Genomic DNA, 17,601 nt, shown 5'->3' on the forward strand with positions numbered 1-17,601 from the left:
CATTCTCATCTCTCTCTCTGTTCAAGCTTCTCATAGGGTTACAGCTACTCCACTGTCTGCTTGGCTTCATCAATGGATGCCTCTGCTCAGATCTACAGTTTGAATACTTCATCCCCCCATACTCTCTCATGAATAAAGGAGATATTTCAGTATATCACTGGCCATCTGCCCATTAGGGCATCTCCTCATTCTCCTTCCATTTGAGGCTTGACTCCTTCTTTACTGACTTTGGTGTTTTCATGTTGTCTTTCTACGTGTCATCACTCCTTTTCTCTCCCTGGAGAGAAGAACGAGGTCTGGAGGTCTCATCTGCCTATTTGAAAGGGTTCCATTTTTTATCTAGTGGCCGCAGCAGGCATGGTGCTGGATGTCAGGCCACTCTGGGCACCTCTCTGCCCTGGCAGGGGAAGTAGGCTCAGCCTGGAGCTGTCAAGCGCCACGGAGGACTCAGCGTCGGCAAGATGTCAGCAGCCGTGGCCAGGCCCAGCCTGGGGCCGGGCTCCTGCCGCCTCCATTCCTCGCCCGGGAGCCGCTGGCGTCCGGCCCGGCCTCCCCCAGGCCGCACAGGCCGTGGGCGAGCAGGGCCGGCCTCACCACAGCTCTGCTACCTCCTGGGTCCGGAAGCAAAAGAGAATTCTCAAGCTTGTAGTTTTTAAAATGCGTAATTCAGAGAGGTGGATCTAATTTCTAAATGGTTCAAAATGCTATCATTTCTCAGAACTAGCCAGCTACTGACCTTTTCTAGGCACAGTGAAAGCTCCCAGCAACTTCACTCAGAGAAATCACTTCTGTGAGTGGTTTCTTACTCCTTCCCCAAATGTCATTCAATGCAAAACCAGCACAGGAACCATCAGTGCTGCATAAACAACATACTATATGACCCGAGGGCGACTTGTTCAATTTTATATTGTCATTTTGTTTTCTGAAGTGATGCTTCATTTGGGATTACTAGTGTGGTATCAGTGCTCCATGAGAACTAAGGTTTTAACAGTCTTTAAATTCTCTCAGCACAAAATCTGAAGGGTTGCTGCAACTGCAGCAAGCTGCACTTCAGTTTCCTTGAAAATAAGCAGCGGTTCTCTGTAGATATGCCTGATAATCTTTTCCCCACATTTAACCTTACTCTGAGATACTATTCCAACCAGAAGTACAGATGCTTCTGAGGCTCTTGGAGCTTCTTGGGGTTAGGAAAGGATTTAAAGTGGAAGAACTGCTACTGGTCATGGAAAACAAGGTGGAAAGAAACACTGCAGTTATTCCATCTTTTTTATACCCCCAAGATGTTCACATTAGGACTTTTACACCATCAGAGAAAATTGTGTTCTCTGTCATACCCTGTCAAGTTCATTGAGAATTCAGCAAAGCAAATGGAGAAAGCCTTTGGAACTTCACACTATTGTTATGAGTTAACAAAAAGTTTGCAATTTGAACTGTTCTTCTGAAGGGGGGTTTTTCAAAGGCTGGTCATGTGGTACTTTTGAAGCTTCAAACAATAGAAGAAGCTGAATGAATGCAGAAAACTCTTTAATTCTCTTTGAAGTATATTCTGCATAATTATGTCAATATTATTCCTGGCTAAAAGGGAGAAGGGAAACAAACTATATGCTACTCTACTTGCATTATGTAAATCACAACTGTAAGTAATACTTTAACTTCAATTGGTGGGAGATAAAATGAAATCTTGAAAAGCAGTGCTGATGCTGTAAAGTCTGAGGTAAGTTTTACCAGCCAGCCAAAAGGAGATAAGCATAATGGAAGAAAGAAGCCATGAGACAGAAAATGCTCCAAATCAACATTAAAGAAATGAAAAAGGAATGGCATAAACCAGAAGGAGTAAAGAAGGCATACAAACATTTTCATATAAAATTTCTCAGAAGACTGTCATCATTAGTGGCTAATTACAGAATTTAAAAAGATGAGATTATTAAATTTGCTAAATTGCCACAGGCAAACAAACACAAAAAAATTTAAACCTGCAGTGTACTCTGAAAAATTTTGTTGTTGATACAATGCTCTTACCAAGTATACCTGGAAATAGCCAGATAAAGCAAGAGATATTTCATGGTTAGAGTATTCTAAACTGGCAATTTAAAAGCATAGCACTGCAACTGCCCATTTTTTTTTTCCCCCCATTTGTTTTTTTAAACTTTGGAATTAGAAGAGAGCCAAGCAAATGAGATATGCATCAATAATTTAATCTTCATTCTGGTAGGCAAATCAATTTATGAATTTTCTTCCCCTCAGAAGTTCACTTTCAGTCAAGTGTGGTGGGTTGACCCTGACTGGATGCCAGGTGCCCAACAAATTGCTCTAAATATTTAAATACATCATTTAGTCCTCACACACTGTTGCCCATAAGCAGCATATATTGTGCCAGCATGTTAAAATACTGAGTGGAAATGGTCTCTTGCTGCATATTTATGAAACGTATTATTTTATTTTAAACTATTTTAGGCTTGTCAAGTTCCAGAAGTTCTTGAAAGTCTGTTTAAGTGCAAAAATCCAAAATTGATAACCAAATATGTGCCTAGCTAAAACATTTAGATACACAGAAATTTAGTAAATACACCAAACAAGTTTAGACGCAAAACACAGGAATATAAGTGGTTAACTTTCTTTTAGAAACGGTAGTGACTTTATATGCACAGTCCTATACCCTCCCAAGTTTTCATTCCTTTGGCTACCCAGGGTTGTCATCAATGCCCTACATGCTTCCACATGTATCCTGATTTTTGGATTATCCATCATTTCATTAACAATGAAGCCAGATGTGATCTGGCCATGCCTCCACAGATCCATCTTCTCCACAGCACAAATATTTACCCCATTACTACGACAGTAACATGGCCTAAACCATTCTGAAATTAAAACATTCTCATCCCTTTTCTCCAGCGTTATTTGGAACGCAGACTGGTTCACTGCCTAAGCTGTCTTCACTGCCAAGAAAAATGTCCAAATAACTATCACCTCAGAATCCACCAGGGTGGGGAAGGATCACAGATCATAAATCAGAGGTGCTAATCACCTTAAAGAACCCTGGCTGCTATAAACGCTGCTTGTTCCAAGTGAGCAGGAGTTCACTGGAACCACAGTGAAAGTTCCAACTCTGTTTAAAGATTTTAGTATCATCTCTAGTAAAACACAGCATTGGATGAATACAACAAATGCACAGTTTGTTAAGACAGTCAATAATAGACACATTAGACTCTCGAAGACTGAGATGAGGAAGTAGATACTCCCAAATTCCTAAATATTCTTATACAGGTCCTCAGGAATCTACACTTTATGCAGCAGAACAAATATCATTAGTGGTGATCCTGGCTAGGAGAAGGAAAAAACCAGAGTGGCTGCTAGAACAGGCTCAGTATGGTAGGACCAAAAAAGGGGACCTGGACATAATATCTTGGAAGAAAAGCATACTCCTTTCAGGGCTTGGCTGCAAAAATTTTGCTGAACTCCAGAGTAAATCCTTCAGAGCAGGATTTTCTAGAGGGCTGTCCACAATCTACTCATTACCCACAAAGCTTTTCTATTACAACTTCAAAATGGATTTTTTGCTTGTTAATGTCTACTAGACATAAATATACTGGGTTGCAGTTTATTTGGTTTTGCAGCCCACAGATTGATATCCTATCCATTAAGTTGGACGAAATCTTTAGGAAATCCTGTCTTACAGAAGGGCTTCTTAAAACATCTGGTATTTCAGTCAGGTTCGTTTTAAGAAATAAAGATGGCTTCAGTGTAAACAGCTGCATGTCTCTTACTTTGCATTTCCTTTGTAAGTGACTGATAAAGTGCTTATCTGAACATAAAATTCTGAACATAATTCAGGTATTATGACCTGAAAGTAAGCTCTTCCTATAGATGGGTATCACTGCCTTTCAAGAAAAGAAATTCCAGGATTTTTTCAATACAAAACAACTGAAGATAAGACCACATATTTTGTTTAACTGATACATCTGCTGAGAGAGTAGGGACACTAGGTAAATATCTGCTAATAGTAATTTTAATAGATAAACCAGCTATGGTACTTAATAACTATTTGCAAAAGAGAGAAAGTGATTTCACCATCACATCATTACAGCTTCAGTGTTTATCAACAGTGGTGAGGAGAAATGGAGATAGAATGCTCCACCCTCACTATTTAAATATGTTTCACACAGTGACAACCTGCTTATCAAAATAAAAAAAACCTTCAGCCAACAAAGAGAACAAAGGAAATGCACATATGAAGAAGCACTATAAACTGAATGATACTGAAAAAAAAATATTTTTCTGCATGTGTATCTAAATAAAATGTAGATTCCTGGTTTATTACCTGTCAAGGTAAAAACACCACTGATCAAAACCACATTCATGATAGATATGTCAGTAAACTTCCATGTTAAAATTAGAAGGCAATCCATGCTGGAGGAATAAACAAATACATTTACCTCTCTTTTTCTAGCTCTTCTAAGTAACCAGTGCTTTCTCTGCTTCCATTCATAAAGCCTCTTCTTGGAAATGACCCCATGGGGACTGGACTGCACTCCCCTGAACGGCTCGACACGGACCCTTCCCGGCTCCCGTAGGAACGCACGGACACCTTTGGCCTTAACTTCACCCCAGCGAAGCTGGTGCTTTCCAAATTCAGTTCTGGATAATAAACAGCAAACATTTTTCAGAGCTGAAGGTTCGGCAGCACAAAGTTAAAAATAATTTCTATCTTAATTTCTTACTTCCTGAACAAATCTATGGGTTCTTTTCATGGAAACATTTTGCACAGAAATGTAGTGCAAATACTGTGAATAAAAACAATGGATATGGTGGACTTGGAGAACAGCAGTTATCTGAGCAGATGGCCAAATTGCAATCCTAGCAATCAGAACAGTATCCCCACAAAAGCCTGCCTGCCTCCTTCCCAGAGGACTTAAGAAATGGATTTTTGCATAAACATCATGTGAATTACCTTGTGGCCCACTTCCTAACAATTTATTTTCCAGAAATCCTGCAAATGCTTCACCGTCATGTAACACATGACTCTGTTCATCACATGGCTCTTAAGTGCAGACATTCCTATGAAATTTCTGGGTCAGTGGCAGGGATAATGGATGTATACAGGGAGTTAGTGGTCTGGGCTTGCTGGCACTTCCCATAGAATGGGATGATACACATTCCAGCACATGCTATAGGGAAGGGGCCATCAATTTACAGCATGACAGAAACAATTCCAGTAATATGACATGGAGAGGACAGGACATGCAAACAAGTTTAGAAAATTGGTGGAACTACACCAACATTAACCTATACGGATTTTTTTTTCTGAAAAAAAGAAATCTGAGTTATATCAAAAGCAATTCATGTGAAATCCTAGTGTAACAGTAGCAAAGTATAAATGGAGACCTTTTTTTTTTGAGAATGTATCTTAAAATATTTAACAAAAATGTTTAGGCACTGAGACTATGCCTAATCATTAAGGTCAGCACTGGAAAAAGATACAAATTACTTTGAAAATTTTATCCCAAACTAAAAACAATGGAGAAAGAAATTAACCTACTTAAAACATAATTCTAGATTTACCTTTAAGTCGTTCCAGTAAGTCAATTTGTCCAGAAGATGCCATTGCCTCATCTTCAATACTTCCTTGTAGCTGTTTCAGTACCTCCTGTAAGAAATTAAGCCTAATTAATAAATTCTTACAAAAATAACCCACAAAGTAAATACATCACATCTTACCCTGAAGTGCACACTCATGAAACAGCTGCTGAGACACTGATGTAAAATATATTTCATGTGAGTAGTGATCAAGTGTCATAATTTTAATTGCCATCAGGTACTTTCTACAATGTTTCCCCCAGCACTGTCATGATGTAAAGTGTATCCTGCATAAACCTACCTGGCAGTCATCTATTGGATTATTTGCAAGTTCTTTTCAAAGTGAATACTAGTTATTTTGAATTAAAAGATGGAGAAACGTAAACAGAAAGAAATCAGTCAGTCTTGTGAAAAGACATTTTGGCTATGTAACTAACAGAAAAATATCTTGACTAGAAGTAATCCCCAGGATTTGTTTTCTTTAAGGGCTTAGCACCATTTAAATCAGCAAGAAGAATCATGTTATTCCTACTACAAATGCTACTATTACCATGCCTAGGAGCAAAGGATTTAGTTTTCTTTCATGGCATCTATCATTTGTATTATTACTACTTCTATTTCAATCACCATCAGGTTGACCAGAAAGAGATGCAGACTCTTTTGTGCAACTGAAGCTTCAAACCCAAGAATAATGTCCTGTGCTATTGAAACTATGTATGATAAAATTACACAGCTGAAGGAACATAGTTCTGATGCACAAAAAAAATCATAGTAAACAATGACTATTACACTGAAGAGGCCTGTATGCCCCCAGGTCCCAAATGCTCAGTGGCCTAAATTCAGGTAGAAAATTAAATGCAAGTTAGTGAAAGTATTTCAATATCATCATGACAGATACATCAATAGCAAGAACAAATAAAAGAAAAAAATAGCTACAAGGCAAAAAGCCCCTGCCAGAATTTAGAGTATAATTTTTTTCACACTGTGCCACAGAAAATACTTTTAGAAACAGTAACAGAAAGGAGACTAAAGCAATTCTGAATAATGAAAAGTATTCTGTAATTTTCACACACGGACTCTGCAAAGAGGATTGCATTTCTGTTCAGATCTGAAAACTAATGAGTTTTAGACAATTAAAAAAGATGTCCATACCAAAATTTTGCTCTTTTAAGAGTCTAGCACACCTTACTGGCAATATTGGTGGGTTTTGCAACTTACACGGAAGGTACCTTTTAAATGCATTTTTCTCTTTTCAAGAAAAAAAAAAAAGTGATATCCATAAAAGTCAAAATTTTGTTTAAGAGTGCAGTGATTAGCTTTTCTATATTCAAAGTGCTGTTTCTTGAAATAAAAAAAGTAGGGTAAAAGGATTTTGAGTACAGAACTGTGCAGAATTCTGAGGAAATAATCTCAAGCCCTAGATTCAGACCAAATTGTAGGAGCCTAGTTGCTGCAGTCTCTTCCATGCTGCACTGGGAAGAATAATTCTGCAGTAGAGACACCTAAATTTCCAGTTTACTGATGGGGTCAAGGTGTTTGTCCACATTCATGCCTTAGTTTGGACCAGTTTGATGCCAGACTTCTATCCTCCCACACCAGCTGTACCTGGATTCCCATCGAAGGTATCTTGAAGCATGGGCCAATTTCCTTTTGGATCAAGCCAAGCCAGCAGTTACACCAAGGACTGCTGATGGACATTCACTCCATGGGACCAGGCTGAAGCTAGTCCAAAGACTAAATACCCTAAAATATATATTGTATGTGTGCTGAGTCCTCAACACAATTCACCTAGAGCGCAGCTCCTACTGCACTGCCTGTTAAATGTCAGCTTTGCCTTTAGGATCAAATCTGGGGTGATAAAATCCATACTCTTGGAAAGACATCTTCCCTGTGCTTGTGCTTTAAAATATGTTCAAGGGCACCCTCATCAGCCATATGGCCCAGCCGTCTCTAAACGTAACATCTGCCCTGTCAGCAAAGGGAGACAACTAATGTGGTGTTTTTCAAAGAAGGGCTCCTGCACTGTCTGATGCAAGAGTTGATCTGTAGACACCAGTCTTAGCTTAGAGTCTAAAAGGCAGTGTGGATACCTGGAGTGGTCTTGAGAGAGTTTTGCAGTCTTATTGGAAACCTGTCAACTCAGGTAAATTTAGAAGTAACTAATGAATCATTTTGCTCTGAAAACAGCACTGTTTTACAAGGAATAAACCCAAAATCCCACCTCTCCTTCCATTCCCTTTTTAGAAGTCTCTCACTCACATGTGTGGCACATCTGCTGCTTCAGCATGTTCAGGATACTTCCCCAGGCAATGAGTCTTCATGATGGTTTTGCATTAATTGACATTTGGTGAGGAGGGAAGAAGCCACCCATGGAAATTATTTTTCTGAGAGAAGCTGCTAAGAGCTTCGCCTGTGCCCAGCAAAAACCAACAGACAGCTAGCTCTGAGAACTGACAAGCTATTGAACCATTTAGGTTCGCCTGAGTCTGCCTCTGTGAGATTCACATTTTAAACATGGGAAAGCCCAGGAAATCGCACTCTTGGCTTCCGGCTTTTGAAGAGGTAACTGGGTGCTGGTAGGACCGGCCCCATGCGGCCTGGCCAAGATTTCCTGCCCCCGAGGGGAGGTGAGCAGGCTGCCGAGCCCCTCACCGGGGAGTCCACCGAGCCCTGGCCCGGGGGGCAGCTGGGGCCCCTTCCCAGCGGGGCCGGGCCCCTTCCTGGTGGAGCCCACCAGTGTTTTTTCCAGCGGCACCTCTGGGCCATGCCAGCTGGGGGTTATACTGCCTCTGGGAACAGCCACGTGGCCGGACCAATGCCAGGAGTGGCTCTGTGGTCTGCACTGGGGCTGGCCCTGAGGCCAGGAGCGGCCACCACCATTTTGTACCGGGAGCAGCCGCGTGGCCAGGGCTGCGCGGCCGGAATCAGCACAACAGGACAGTGGCACACGGCCGTGGCTGCTTCGGCATGGCTCCCAATGAACTTTGTTTAGCTGCTTTTAGCCAGCCATGCTGTGGAGAGAAGAACAAAACCAGCTTTTCTTGCTTTTGGCGTTCTGTATGAAGGAAAACTTAGTGGAGCTGGCGGCCGGCACGGCTCACGTGCTGTCAGTGGAGACCACGTGAGCAGCAGTGGGAGGCATGGTGAGCAATCTCCCTGGTGCCCAGACTGCACGAGATCAACCTTTCAGCGCTGCAGAACTCTATGAAAACTGTTTAAGATGATAAAGCTTGAGAATAAATGAACCTACGAACACTGATTCTCTCCTGAATCAGGAAAAGGAAAGAGTGAAGACGTAAGGAAAACATGGGACACTGAGGTCAGTAAAGGAGTCAAATACTAGTTAGGAAGGGATTGAGGAGATGCCTTAGTCTTGGGCTGAAATTCTCTTTGTAAGACTATGGCAAAGATAAACTTTTGATATATCAGACAGAGTTTTTTCTCTCTAATTCATGAAGTGCATAGGGGTGCAGCATTCACCCGCAGCCCATGAGAAAAGCACACTCGTGCTGGAGTGTGCGGATGCTGAAAAGCTGTAATCTAATAAAAAGCTTGAACAGACAGATGAGAAACATTGCCCCAAAGATAGAAGAAGAAAAGCCTCTGTTCCCAGAGATAAAAGAAGAGAACTTTTGGTTTTTTATGCTAGAACAGTTCATCCTTAAAATAGTGCCCCATAAGTTGACATGGTCCATGAAAGCAGCTTTGGGAAAGCTGCAAGGCAGGGGAGGGACTTTCACACTGTGAACAGATTTTCCTTTCCTGGGTGATTTGCTGTGACATCAAATCCACAAGAAAATTGTTTCTTGTGGAGAAGAATCCATGGCATGGCAAGAGAAACTCCTCTCCCTGCAAGAACTAATGGAAGACTATTATAGAGGTGGTAACTGATTGAAAATCTCAGGTTTTGTCTCTACATTGTTAGAGGGAAAGAAAAGAGGTTGTAAAGAGGAGAAGTGTTCTGAAGGTTTTATTCTGATTCTTATTATTCTTTTAGTTCTGTTAATAAAGTTTTCTTTATACCTTTTAAGTTTTGAGCCTGCTTTGCCTTTCTCCTAATTCATATCTCACACCAAGAAATGAGTACATACTTCTAGTAGGTGTGCTGGCAATTTGAGCATTACCCACCACATTATTCCTGCTCTAAGAGCCAATATGAGCTAAATGGAACTACCATCAGCTTTTCCTGCCCTGCCAAATTACATGACTGAGGTATCCAGGCAGCAAGGGACTGCTCTTTTTAAATACTGGCAACAGTTAAACATCAGCACACTTGCTCAAATTTTGCTTCAAGTCATTTAAGTTTTAACTTTTCGTTTTTGTATCATCCCCTTTTCCCTCCAACAGCAGATGCATTTTTCTCAAGTTAGCTTTTCTGTATTTTTCTACATTTCTTTTCTACAGTGCCATTGCTAAGGTGACAGTGCTGTGACATCAACTTCTAACTCCACCACAGTACACTTCAAAATCTAAGCTGACAATTCAATAGGCAGTTCAACAAACTAGACAAAGGTTAGAGAAGAAGATGCAACCTCTGGGCCAGATACTGGTGTACTGGAAAATGAAGCTGTGTGCTAAAATGACAAGTCAGGGAATTTGCAATTTTACTTGAATACAGAACAGAGAAGTTTTCTGCAATAATCCATCTGGAGGAAACACAGCAAATTATCTGTTACTGTACTAATGAAAATTTTTATTTATTCACTATTTATAATCTCAGATTCAACACTAATGCTGTTTATATGCATATAGTGCTTTGAAATAGTACTTTTCCACAATAATTTTATATTAAATTTGATATCATGTTTGTTAAAGCCCAAAATAGTCTCCAAGGTTCAATTAGTATCTGTTATGCATATTTCAGTAAGTATTTTAGTAGTGGTTTACAGCATTATTCCAAGCAATTTCTTTACTGACTTAGCAGTACTGAAAAAAATTTTACTGAAAAAATACACAAATGGAAGTCTGTAAGAAAAGGCTGCAAGGTTTTTTCTCTTATTTTAAAGAATGGAAGTCAAATTATTTTAATGGTCACTTAAGTATAACCTAGTTTATCTTGCCTGTGCAGAAGTACAAAAGAATGTTTTTGGAAATTAAACAGGCCCTATGACTCATTATCATTTAAAAGGGTTTCTGTCTTCACATCTCTGGACTGTGAAGTACTGAAACAGTGTCTATTTTTTGTCTGGTTGGTCTGGTTTTTTTTATTGGACTCTGTGAATATAATTCTGACGTAAAACCTACTTGATGAATAATTAAATAAAAGAGCTCAGATCCATCAGCATGTAACTGCAAAACCATGGTAAATAAAAGCACCTTAACTAAGAGTAGATGCACCCAGCTAAGTGGTAAGGGTTCCTGTAAATAAAATGGTTTAAGTGCTGTGAATTTACTCAACCTGCTAATAAGGAAAGGAATCACAGAGGAGTAATGCTTACAATGGCAAATTTAAAACCTCAAGGAGTCAAGGAAGCGTAATCAGTTTTTGGGAACTGTATGTATAAATATCAATACTTAAGAATATTTCAAAATACGGCATATGTAAAAAGACATTTTGATGACAAGTCGGGTATGTCTGGTCTTCACTATTCTCTCCCCCCAACCTTTAAACACTAAGCTTTATTACTTGTATTCACTTTGTCATAGCTATGTCTTATTCAGTGAAGGCCAAAATAGATTAAAATCATTATGAAAATTAAATATATGAAATTCCAGGATGCAGTACACCAGATATACTCACAGGCCAATTATGTTGGTTATCACTGTATTCATATTTGAGTATAAATCCAGGCTTAATTGCACAAATACAGAAAGTATTCACGATTTCAGAGAGCAATTCAACATCTATTAGTAGAATACCGTATGGGAAAATGCATACTGTATATAAAAATAATGGTTAACCAAATCAGCATTATTGTTAAACTACAGTATTTCTGACTGCATTGGTACTCATGTTTTTAACATGTCATGCTGAAAACTTAACATAAAAATCTCTAACTGAAAATAATTTTTGACCTCCAATGGAGCTGAACACTGTTTCAATTACTATTTAAAAGAGCAGAAAAAAAGGTAACATAAACTAAACAAAAAAAAATCACTGAAATTCCACAACTACTGAATGTCAGAACGAGGGGGGGGGGGAAGATATCAGAATACTGTATTTTTTTAGAGATAGTAGAAACTTAAGTTCAAGGATTTACATGACCACATGAACTTTACAGTGCATTAATTCTGTCATACACAGTACAACATTCACAGGAGCTGAGGGAATGTTTGTGATGCCTTGAGAGGCTGCACAGAACAGAGGCTAGACAGTGTTAAAGCAATGAAGTAGGTATTTATTAAAAGACCTTCAAAAATACATCTTGGGCAATACAAGAGCCTGGCCGAGTCTCCACCCAAGATGGACGATGGGCCACATGTTTTTGTAAGTTTTGGTCCATTTACATATTGGGGTAATTGTCCAATTACAACTTCAAATTAAGAAGTCCCATCCTCCCAGATTAATCTCCTCAATTTGCAGTTATTTATGCTTTTTGGGCCTGGAGCTGCAATGATGTCCTTGGCTCTTAGGCTGGAAAAGGATTGTTTTGTCTAACTACACTGTAAAGAGAACTTACTAATACTTTATATGTTCAGAGTAATATACTAATGCAGTACAGACTCTGGAAAATATGCAAGTTAAAACTTAAGGCATCACCTGGAAGGAGCTCTTTGCTCCTACACATTTTGTGAATTATGCTGCTGCTTAATCAGGCTTGGTGGAAGCCTTTCTAATTGCCCAAAGTGCCAGCACTGCTCTGGCTGCTCAACCTCATAACCAGGTCCAAATGATAACACCACCTATGACAGCACTGCTGACTGAGGTCGAACACTGGGGCAACTCAACTTTCAACCCTGCAGAAAAAGGAAAGCATTTCTTATGTGAAATGATGTTGTTCATTTTAATTTCCAACAATATGATTTTCTAAAAGGAAAATATTCACCTGGTGACACCATGCTCAGGAGCTGTCACTTGCTGTAACCACTTACAGAAGACAGCACCAACTTTTTAGTGCAATCACACTGTAAGGTCAACTGAAGTTTTTTGATTTTATGCTCAGAAAGAGGGTTGTCTAAAGTAATGGCACTAACTATATATAACATTAGCTCAATTTCACCTAAATTCCAAAAAAGTCAACATAAATTTTCTTCAATTTTCCAGCCAATTTGGATCCTGATAGTAACTTCAGAAATGCAAAGATCTAAAAATATTACTTACTATAGGATCATAAAAAGACACAGACATCCAACAATATAATACCACTGCTGCTTCTTTGCACATTAAATAAATTCACTGATATTTTAAATATCTGTGTTTTGTAGGACGTTAAACTACTTTTTAAACCACATTTTTAGGTCATGTGAGCTTAAAAAGATGCCTGACTACATTAGTTGTGCAGTCATTGAATACCCAGAACTTCCCAGAATTCATCACTTGATGCAATTTGTAAGAAAATTTCAGCTTATGACAGTTTCTTCCATTAACACATTAGAATTTACCAAGTGATTAATACACATAATTATTTTCAAAATTACTTATATTTTGGAGGATCTAACCACTGTGCTATCTCCTGCATTATCTACCATGCTGTCAGTGTTGTAATTCCTTTGTCACTATCACAGACGTGACAGTCTCCTTTATGTGCTTTGAGAACACCATCACCTCTTCCCTCCAGAAAGGCTGGAGTGCATGGGGCAGGAAAAAACCCACAAAAAAACATTCTGCACATAAGCGAAGTAATTTGAGAATGAAGATTCAGGCTCTTATTAGGGGAAAAAAAATAAATAAAAAACATATAATGTTTCATGTGATTACTGTTTTCCCTTGCAAGACTTCAAAAGTTTAAGTGCTTACATGCTGGGTAAGGATGTGTTGAAATTAAATGAAAACGAGGCAGATAATAAAAGGAAAATACTGGGTGAATTCACACAGCACAAGTTACAGAAGCTGAGAATTTAGCACCTATTTCACAAATATTAACACAGGCAAGGAATGCTACTGCTGAATTAATCTCTTTTCCCTTTATTTGTTCATCAAACAATGCATTTCGAAAAAAAATAAAAATAATAAATATATCATTGCTCTCTCAGACAAGACCAGCTACTATCATGTACAGTAAGGCTCTTCATACAGGCAGTTAAATACAGCAAATATGAAAAATCAGAAAGCTAGCATGGCTACTCAAAGAACAAAACCAGGTAATATCATATTCTGACCATTTTTATCACACTTGTGCAGAATGGGATGAATTCAAAGCTAAACGAAGCTCCCACTGAAAGCAGGGGCATACATGCCCTGCTGTGTCTGTGTAGCCAATCCTTTCGAAGGGACCTGACTTTTAGAGTGTCAGATATTCTGCTACACTTGTGTCTCCAATGTTCCCCCCTTAATAAGCAGGTAAAATGTTAAATTTCCACATCTAGATGATTGACAACTAATGTACTAATTTTTAAAAAGCTCTATTATTTCAGAATACAAAACACAGTTTGGTTACCCTGAAAGCAAATTATTCTGTTAGCTTGTACTGAATGCAATTGGATTTTGAGCACTGTCTGTTCAGTGCTGTCTGAGGTGTGTATCTCACAATTCTCACTTAATTCTCCCCTACTAGCTAGGCTGTCCAAATACAGCGCTTCTCATGGGGACTGCAGCAGTGCAACTTCCAGAAGCTATGTGACCCACTCATAATGAGACTGCAGTAATTCAAAGAGACACTTTAGCTAAGAAATCCAGCTGACAGAAGATGGAGTTTCAGTTTACTTTTAATAATGTGAAAAAAATAGTATTTTCTAGTAAAAAATGCTCAATTCTTCCTCTAGACTCAATTTCTATAAAGGAGTAACTTCCGAGAGAAATACTTCACTCATTACACAACACTATATACCTGGAAATACGGATTTAAAAACTTCCTTTGCAGAAGTACATTAGAAAATAACACTATGTTATACCTGTAAGTATTTTTATCCATCCTGGGAGCATTGAGCATGCTGACTTTGGAAAGTTTTTTTGCAGAATAGGTAAAATTGTATTATAGGCGTATGGACCAACTGGCAAAATCAGGATGACATCATCTGCCTAAAAACTGTCATTTCCTTAATATTTCAGTTTGGAAACCCAAATAAAACGCCTTTGTTTGTTTGTTTTTGGGGTTGTTTTTGTTTTTTGTTTTGGTTTTCAACTCTAAACATGAAAAAGAGTACACTCTGTTATGCAAATTACTAAGGGTTTTTTTGTAGTTTACCTCAAATATAAATTTTGTTATTGCTACAAGCAAAGAACAGATCTGCTGGTAAAATTCACTGGAACCAATACAAATATGAATTGCACATAAATTTCATTAATTTATGCTTTTAACTGATTTGATTCCCTCACACAGCTTCCTTCTCAAAAGCAGGAAACTTATTCCACAAACTCCTCACTTGTTGCTGCATCTTTAGCTGCTCTTCAAAGAACTTGCAAATCCTGCATTTCCCTTTATTGACAGCTGGAATGCTCCTTTATGTTCCTGCTTAATGCTCTTCAAAAGTGAACAACAAAATCTGTGGGAAATGGAAAAATGAAAAATTCCACAGATGCTGAAGGGTTCAATCTGCAACCTTGGAAAGCGCTTGGGTTAATGTAATGATAAAGGTACACAAACATTAGGTAGAAAAATTATCAACATATGTTCCTATAATTTTAATTAAGAATATGTCTTGAGTAAGTAAGAAATTATATTAAGTAAAATAGTGAGAAGTTTAAGCTGTGACAATGTGATTTAAAGTAGGCTAGGGATCTAGAAGCTACAACAGAGGTATGTGTAGGTATGTGACCTATCAGTTTATTGGCTAAAAGATGGACTCAGCGTGGCAGAATTAAGCAAAAGTGATAGGTTATTAAGTAGAAATAAGTTTTGTGTTAACTGACTATTGGACCAGAATGTTATATATTGCTGTGTGAGGAAGAAACCTGTGACTTCCTTGAGCTATGGCTGACTTGTTGCTTCTCTCCACACCTTTGAGCCTGATCTCTTGTCTGGCTTACTTAAGCAAGAAATCATCTTAAATAGCATGGTGGTCCCATCCCTCGTATTTCATCTCGACAAAAATCCAGTGAAGTATCAGGGAAATCAAGACAAAGCACCTCTTGTGTGCCAGACAGTGTATGGATCAAAACATGCTTTAAAAGAGCTGTAAGTTTAGAGAAGAAAAACAAGCTCTGTTAAGAGAGCAGAGCCTGTAGTACCACATAAACATCTCCTAAGAGCAAGAAGTACAAAAGTCTTAACCCCAAATCCCTTAACTCAGGCCACATCAGCCAGAATGCTGAAAAATCAGTCAGACCATTAAAATGAAGTTCACTCATTAGAGTTGGCTGGAAGCTGCAAGGAAACAATGGACATGGGCAGATTCAACAAAGGCACCTCTTTCTGAGGTACACTCCCTGCATAGCAATGAGCAAATGAAAAGTGTGCTAGAAGTTTCTCAGCACTTGGTGACACAAAGGCTAATTAAGGAGGGAAAAATTATGTCCAACTGCTTCAAGTAGGAAGCGAAAAAAGAAGTTTCTTTCACTACAGTGTGTATCCAGGTAAGCAGGATTCTTCTCTGAAGAGCTGTAAAAGCCAGGCATGCACTGACCCAGGATGATGGGAAACAAAAAAATGCCACAACTGAAGGATGCAGTAAACGTGACAACGTATCTGCAACTTCACAGCAGTATTGACATTACAGGATAATCACAGAATCTTTGAATCACTTAGGCTGGGAAAAATCTTCAAGATCAGCCATTAAACCCACCACTGGGTTAGTCCTACAGAAAACCATGTCACATCTACATGTCCTTTAAATACATCCAGGGATGGTGACTTCACCACTGCCCTTGGCAGCCTGTTCCTGGGCTTAACAACTCCTTCAGTGAAGAAATTTTTCATAACATCCAATCATCCCTGGTACAATTTGAGGCCATTTCCTCTTAGCCTGTTACTTGTTACTTGGGAGAAGGGACACATCCCTAACTCACCACAATGTCCTGTAAGGAAGTTGTATAGACTGAGAAGGTCCCCCATGAGCCTCATTTTCTCCAGGCTGAACCTCCCCAGCTTCCTCAACTATTCCTCATATGATTTGTGCTCTAGACAAGAATCAAGAACAGAATTGAGAGCAAACATCATCCTTAACAGTGAGAGAGACCAAATATCTTTCCAAACCAAACTCCTTCCACTCCAACAGCAGGAACCGAGTGAAGATACATGAACAAAAAACCTACTGTTCATTTCTTTTGCATGTCATCTCCCCAGATTCCCTCTGGCCTTGACTTGCAGACTTCCTGAAACCACATCTCCAGTGGTTCTACATCCCATGGCAAAAGCATGATACAAACCAAGTTTTGTTTTGCTTGTTTTCCACTGGCTATCTCACAATGTTAATTGATGTCCTTAGATCGATTATTCAGGAAAATTACTAATTCTCTAATAACTCTCCTCATGACACTTACGATCTTTTATCAGAGGTCAACAATCTTCTTCCCATAATGTCCCCTTTCCTTTTCCTGTGACTTCATCTGAAAAGTCACATTTTATTCACTCATGTCACTTAAGAAAGATTTTCAGATCACTTGATTTTTTTGGCACCTAATATGATGAATTCTTCTAGGTCCTTCCTGAGGAGGTTCATCAGAACAGAATATTCAACTTCTGGATCAGCATGTATTCATCTTGATACAATTATAACTGTTCTGTTTCCCTATTTTTGCCCAGTAATTCCCAATATCAGACCAACTCTGTGGATCCAGACTAAGCACTAACCTGGCACTACATGGAAAAGCCCTTTTATTTCTCAGGTATTTAGAGCATCTCTAATACCTCTTTCTATGCTGTTGACATATTAATTCAGTCCTCATGGTGTGTGTAAAATTAAGGCTCTTTTCTAGAAGCCATGATTCCTCAATGCTTTTGACCATGTATACATTTTATTTGCCATATATTCAATTTACTCACTCAATAA

General features: G+C 38.9%; 1 protein-coding gene across 7 annotated transcripts in view; it reads right to left on the reverse strand.

Annotated features, from left to right (window-relative positions):
• APC (APC regulator of Wnt signaling pathway) overlaps nucleotides 1–17,601 on the reverse strand; it is a 97,519-nt gene that overhangs the window by 35,881 nt on the left and 44,037 nt on the right. For all 7 annotated transcript variants that reach the window (XM_014258748.2, XM_014258750.2, XM_014258746.2 and 4 more), the window contains 2 exons: nucleotides 5,560–5,644; nucleotides 4,434–4,635 (listed from right to left, as the gene is read on the reverse strand). In XM_014258748.2, the coding sequence (XP_014114223.2) occupies nucleotides 4,434–4,635; nucleotides 5,560–5,644 (287 nt within the window). The remainder of the gene's footprint in view (nucleotides 1–4,433; nucleotides 4,636–5,559; nucleotides 5,645–17,601) is intronic.

The sequence above is a fragment of the Pseudopodoces humilis genome, chromosome 4 (assembly GCF_049639895.1).
Source record: "Pseudopodoces humilis isolate 2021_Gansu_Grassland_sample_001 chromosome 4, ASM4963989v1, whole genome shotgun sequence".
NCBI classification, from domain to species: Eukaryota; Metazoa; Chordata; class Aves; order Passeriformes; family Paridae; genus Pseudopodoces; species Pseudopodoces humilis.